Source organism: Notothenia coriiceps, unplaced genomic scaffold (genome assembly GCF_000735185.1).
Source record: "Notothenia coriiceps isolate Sejong01 unplaced genomic scaffold, NC01 NC01_scaffold00032791, whole genome shotgun sequence".
Lineage (NCBI taxonomy): Eukaryota > Metazoa > Chordata > Actinopteri > Perciformes > Nototheniidae > Notothenia > Notothenia coriiceps.
In genome coordinates, this window is record NW_011365492.1 from 9,247 (window position 1) to 16,271 (window position 7,025).

A 7,025-nucleotide genomic window follows, 5' to 3' on the forward strand; every position below is an offset into this window, starting at 1 on the left:
GGGGGGGAGCAGGTGGGTGTGACTAAAGCAGCTGAGTAATAACACACACATCACCATGGAGTTAAAGGCTGGTCTCACGAGAGAGGGAGGGGATAGAGAGAGGTAAAGTTGTACTAATCAAAGTAAACAATTAGCTTTCGGATTAACAGTGATTTTTTTTCTCAATTAAGCACATTTTAATATTTTAAAAAGGGCCCATGTTATGCTTTTCTGGTTATTACCCGTCCCCTTGTGTGTTATGAAGGTTTTTCTGCATGTAAACGGTCTGCAGAGTCACAAACCCTCAAAGTAACTAACACAGAAAATACCTGTCTATGCTGCCCCAGAACGCCTNAACGGGGCGGGTTCGGTATTGCACGTCGCGGGTGCGGGGCGGGAGCGGGTCTTGAAAATCAGAACCCGTGCAAGACTCTGCTGTCTATGCTGCCCCAGAACGCCTCGTTGGACATTTCTCTGTTTCCATTGTTAGCTTCCTGGGTACTGTGACGTGTGAACACCCAGATCAACAACAAATGACCGGATTGGCCCAAATGGACCAATCCACAGAGCTCCTCACACACCAGGATCCCTTGGCTAACTAACAGGGAGTCCCTTTGACTTGCATAGAGCTCCCTGGACGCTGGTAAAAGACGAGTTGGGATGGTGGAGAAATGCTCTCCTCAGCAGACCCATTCTCACAGCGTTATAAACCTTTTTCTTACTCAATATCAAACCACACTTATTGTTTTTACTTCGGCTGTGAGTGTTTGTGTGCTCAGGATGAGTTTCGCTTGTTCTCGCTGTATCGCCGACCCGGAAACCTGTCTGCTTCTCGCAGCAGCGGCGAGCAGCAACGAGTAGCAACGAGCCTCGCAACGTCCCGACCAATCAGAGCACGCTAGGCTCACAGGGAGGGGAGGGGCAGGAGCTCCAACAACCCGTTTAGGACAGAGTGAATAGCCTACACATACTAAACAGAAATGCTGTTTGTGAAACCAATGTGATTTTGGAAAATTGCACAATTAAAATCTATTCTAGTAGATGGAAATATGATCAGTAGAAATGGTCATGACATGGGACCTTTAAAGTGTTCATCAATGTGCATTGTCCCTGTTCAAATAAACGATTAAATGAAATGAAAATGTCATTTCTCCCCTCGGCTGTCAGGTGTCTCCAGCTCTGGGTTTTTCTACATGAGTGCTCCTCAGACTTTGGCCTCACATTTTAAACATTGTGCAGTCTGACATTTTCCTTTATCTGAACATCATAATCATTTTAAGCCGAGATAAAAGAGAATGGAGAGAGTGACAGGTGGGAATTACTAACTCAACTGCAAAATAATGGAGGATAGATGATTTACAGCAGAAGAATACTGACGATTAGTCACTGCATTTTAAAGGAGACATGACAGTTTTGAGAAGAATAGCTGGGAAAGGGCCTATATAAAAAGGTACATTAATAAATAGAAATGCATCATCACATATTAAAATTTCTATTTGAAATGCATTTTATATTAATAAATATGTCTTTCTTAGTCCTGACACATATTTGTTCTCTTCTGGCGTTACATACTTGTTCCCCCATGCTAAAGTCATGTCACTTGTGATCTTCATGCCTTTTCTGAATATTTATGCACCCGCACTTGGCACACACAAACACCCACCCTTGAAAGCGTAATGCAAGAGGCGACAACACGCTGCATATTATTAACCATGTGTCAAACAAATGTGTTCCAAAGAAATACGTCACGTATGGGTCATATTGGCACATTTTAGTGATTCATCAGTTAACAAAAAGTGCTTTGGAAACTAAAGTACAGACAGGACAAAAGAGGACTGAGGTGAGTTTTCCTGAGGAACTGTCAATGGGACAATGAAAAAAGATTGAGAGGGAAAATTTAAGGCAAAGTATTTGCCTTTAGCTCACAAAACAACATTTTTGACAAAAATGGAAGATCCTACACATGCCAGTACGAGTAGCCTAGTGCAACACACAACAACACTCAAACCTCATTAATTTAATTTCACAGCCTTAATTTCAAGAATATTACAAAAATAATCCATTCAACTGAAATGTTATCAATAATCTTTCTTGGAGGTATTAATCTTCAAATCAGAGCACTTTCAAATTAATAGATATAAAATGGTATCCAAATCCCAACTCAAGATTCTTTTCATTTTTCAAAACAATGGCCTGTAGGCCTATATTTCATTCAGAGGTAAAATAAAGGATGATTCCCACTTCTAGCCATCAACAGCAAATTAAACCAGCGGAAATTATTGCTGCCACTGAAAGATTTGATCAGATATAGCTAGCTAGCTAGCTAATCAAGCTAACGTTAGCTACATAAGCTAGCTAAAGAAACACCATCTTCAATCGACTATTTCATGTTTTAAACTGACTCGTTATGAAAATAAGAAACCAGTTAAAGTATAATATTTAGCAATATTACATAGAAATAAAGAAACAGCATTTTTCTATTCTTAAGTCCTAGTATTTTAATTATTATTGAACATTGATTATTAAGCGTTAGCTGCTAAGCTAACAAGCAAAACAGTGATTGGATTTATGATGATTAAAATATTTCTTAAATTTGACTTTGAGCATTGAAATAAAAAGGCTTTTAGGATGAGAAGTAACCAATGTATTTAGTTAACAAAACTCTTTCAGGCATAACAAGTTAGCTTCCAAGAAGAACCAGGGTCAAGGAGCTAACGTTAGCCTAGCTACAGTAGCATCTTGGACTGGCTCCCACACAGTGGGGAAATACTGCACTGTGGATGTGCTAGCTGTGAACAGGCTCTTTTTTTTAACAACAACTTACAATAATAGTAGATACAGCTGCTATTTGAAGTAACAATGGATTACTATTTCAGGTAGTAAGCTAGTTAGCCGACCATGCTAAAGTTGGAAGCTGATGTCTGATGTCAAACACCCTGTATCAGCCATTTATTACATTTGTACTCTTGATTTTTGTCTTGTAATGGTTTATAAAATGATTAAAAAAGTATGATTGAGCTGTTAATGTACGAAACATGTTCAGAACCCCTGTTTTGGCCCTATAGGCCTACTCTGAATTAGCTTGTGTCCTGCATAGCTGTTAGGCCCACTTTATCCACTTCTTGTGTGTTTTTCAGTGGATACTCATATTATCCTGAACATGAGAGGCCAGAAAAACACAGCAAAGCAAAGTCTCTTTACTGGAAGTCTTCCTTTGTTTTTTGACGGCCGTTCTGTACAAGTCCCATCATCAGGTTTCTGAACACTTCACGTTGCCAGTTTGTCCGGGTGGCTCTTTAGTTTGTGAAATTTAACACTGTCCAGTTTCTCGAACCTCTTCTCGCAGAACTCGCAGGTGAAGTTGTAGTGAGCCTCTGAAGTGTGCTTCTTCATGTGCCAGTTCAGAGACGCTCGCTGACGACACTGGTACCCACAGATTTCACATCTAACGTATGACGTGGGTGAGAAGACAAGAAGGAACAGGTAAGAAAGAAGAAAAGTGATAGGATGATCCTGGTTCCAGATTTGTAGGTCAATATTAGTGTCACAAACGTGTCTTTCATTCAAACCTGCTCACTGCTGAACTGGATTAAAATAAGATCTGTTTTCTACAGAGGCAAATAGTGCCATTGTAGGTAAGAAGATTAGACATATAATACATGATACATACACGTGCATGCACAGCACAGTATAATGAGTCACAGCTTAGATTGAAATCATAGGATGTTTGCATGGTATACAAATATCCACCTGTCTATTCAACCCAGTGGGGAAAGAGGCAGCCAGTAGTTTCAATAAATAAAAACCTTCCTTATAGCATGGTGACTCCAGTCAAATTCAGGAATAGAGAGTGAGCATTGGGTTTATTCAACACAGAAAAGCAGCATTAACCAAACTGTTAAAGTCTTTTAAATAAGGTAGATTTTGAGTTTAAAATTAATAACATAATTATTTCTCTTGTTTGTCAACCCTGCAACTTGTGGCATTTTTTCAACTACAAGCAGTCACGCTCTGAACCATGCATGACTTTAAGCCTTCATGTAATTTAAACCAGTGAGTTATATGAAAATATTTCCCGGTACAGCCGCCATGAATAGGGAAATTAGCTTTAGAGAGCAAAACCAGTTTCTGTACCAGACTGTAACTGTTTACTTCTGCATTGAAATGTGGCATTTAATTATGGGGGGCTAGGGGGATTGATTCTCTTTGGAGCCAGTCTCAAGTGGATATTTGAGGAAAAGCAGTTTTATATTATTTCGTTTGATTTATTTTTGCATTTCAGCTTTCAGTTTGTTTTTTATTGGTTTAAATTACGAAAGTTATTTTGGAAATTCTGAATCTTTTTTTTAGATATTACGTGGGTTCTTACTTATTGATTTTAACCAACAATGGCCCTAAAACGCGGTCCAAATGTCCAGCTTTAGTGACTTACTGTAGCGGTGTTTCTCCTGTGTGAGTCCTCCTGTGGACCTCCAGGTGATTCTTACGCTTAAACGATTTCCCGCACGTCTCACAGATGAAATCTCTGACTCCTGTAGGAACATTCAGTTACATGTTAACGGTTTATGGAGTTGATATTCTTACATGATAAGTGTTTCTCTGTGAATGTACCTGAGTGGATGATCATGTGTCGATGCAGGTGATTGGACAGGTAAAACTTTTTCCCGCAGCCTGGATGAGGACAGACCTTGGTCCTCCCTTTCCTGTGGACTAGGTTCACGTGATTCTACAGACAAAAAGGGAAGTGGACCAAATAGATGGTTATTTTAAAAAGCCCAAACAACTGAAATGTATTGCATAAATGTGATTTTTTTTAATTAATTTTTTTAATTAAACTCTTTATTTTTCATTCGACAAATATATAACACACACAACTACAATAGAGTGCCAAAGTGACGCGTCCTAAAACCCGGAAGTAAACTCCTTCCGGTTCTTTCGACAAAAAAGCAATGCAATTTCTCCATAGGATTTTGGAAAATAGCTGGAAATAAGGTCTGTGGTTGAGACGCATTTAAGAGACGGATCACGTTTTGTTCAGTCGGATAATCTCCACATGTCTACCCTACTTTTATAATTTTCTAAATCGTAAATCAAGTCGCCAGAAGCAAAATGCTAACGTTATGCTATAAACTAACTACAGCCGAGTCGCTGCTTCAACGTCACGCCAACTTAAGATATTCAAAATTACAGATTCTAAATGGTCCAAGTTGAAGCGTTTGTTTGAACAGTTTGCAGGAGGCAGGTACTTGCTTTCAAGCAGAGTAGGGGGAAAAACAAACTTAGCGGGAGTGTTTACGTGTTCGGTGTAATGACGTAAAACGGCCTCGACAACTTCTGTAGCCCTATTCAGCCACTTGGTAACAACCATCGTTTTTCAGACACGTCAACTCTTCAGAAATCCCCAGTGGGGTCACTGCTGATGTATTTAATGTCCTAGAACAAAACGTGATCCGTCTCTTCAATGTGTCTCAACCACAGACCTTATTTCCAGCTATTTTCCAAAATCCTATGGAGAGATCCCATTGGTTTTTGGCGAAGGAACCGGAAGTGGTAACATGCTAACTTACTTCCGGGTTTTAGGACGCGTCACTGTGGCAAAAAAACAGTCTTTCTTTTTCCTTGTACACTATCCATTTTTCCCAGCGTTGTTCACAGATCTCTGCTTTAGTCCTTAGACAGCAGGTCAGTCTTTCCATAGTAAATATTTCTTCAACAATGTCCAGCCATTGACCCAGTCACATTTTAACCAGTTCCGTGTGATGGCCTTTTTACCCGCTAGTATCAAGAGTCCTCCTTTCCAATTATACTATCCTGAATCAAGCCCAGGTACATAACCCTGGGCTCACAGGGAATCTTATAGCTCAATATTTCTCCCAGAGTCTGAATATCCCTGACCCAAAAATCCTGGACCTTCACAGTGATTTGTATTGTTACCTGAAAGCTGCTGATAGCTACGTAGACTTGACTGCAGCCTTCGTACGGACAGTGGAACATCTTCAGCATCCCGTCCGCCTCGATGACTGGGCCTCGCCTGTTTCTCTTTGACCTGACGCTGTGAAAACAGACACACTGCAGACTTAATTCACAAAACCAGCAAACACTGAAGTGCAGGGGAGTTTAAGTGACTGTTATTTTGTATATATTGATTGTTGTGCTTTTATTTACGTCTTAATATGTGCACTGCATATGTATAAATGTGCCTGTTGATTGTGTGTGTATATATATATATATATATAGGATATACAGATTTGCATACATATTTTATATATACTTGTTTTTGTATTCGGGATTGTGGGAAACGGTATTTCGATCTCTCTGTGTGTACACACAAACTGAAAGTTGACTTTGAGTTGGATTATCCTTTCTGCTTGTCTTTTAAAATTCAAATTAGCCCATGTAAAGCATGTTAATAATCACTGACCTGCTCAGACTCCGCTGCAGCTCTCGGTCACCGATCAGATCCAGAGAGTCCTCAGCGGGCTGCAGCAGCTGTTTGTCACTCAAACCTGCAGAGAGACATTTAATAAACTGATTATACAAACAGAATTGGCTTGAATTCCTTCCTTTGTTTCCATAAGACCCTTCGACTGCTTTTTAACAGACCTTTCTAAAACGTTTTTATTGCATTAGTTTTACTCACAGTTGAGATGACTTGTTTAGATTTCTTCTTTACATTCATAATGTATCTTTTAATTATTAATCGAAAGGCAAAACATAAATAAATCCACTTCTGATAAAACATTTTCTTTTGTCTGGCAATAATACAATAATTTAGAAACTCATTTTTGCAATACAAATATATATTTTCTTCCAATCAATTATTTCCCCTTAGAAATTGTCAGTAAAACAACGGTATCTCCCTTATATGACACAATATTTATTATAATTGTATCTACCTTTTACAGGGTACTGCTACTGCTACTGACCATGCTACAGATGTTAGTGCAAAATCTACAGCTCCTCTACCACAACCATCAGCAACAATTGGACATGGAGAACTACATGAACTACATGTTGCTGAATCCACCGCGAGAATAAACAGAAGG

General features: G+C 39.3%; 1 protein-coding gene across 1 annotated transcript; it reads right to left on the minus strand.

The window, feature by feature from the left end:
• Positions 1–1,574: 1,574 nt before the first annotated feature.
• Positions 1,575–6,485, minus strand: LOC104961106 (zinc finger protein 653-like; the record flags this gene model as incomplete). Its single annotated transcript, XM_010789323.1, has 5 exons — positions 1,575–3,424; positions 4,412–4,511; positions 4,591–4,705; positions 5,914–6,031; positions 6,401–6,485. Coding segments are annotated over 5 exons (596 nt in total), but the record flags the coding sequence as incomplete, so codon positions are not given.
• Between the last annotated feature and the right edge of the window lie 540 nt (positions 6,486–7,025).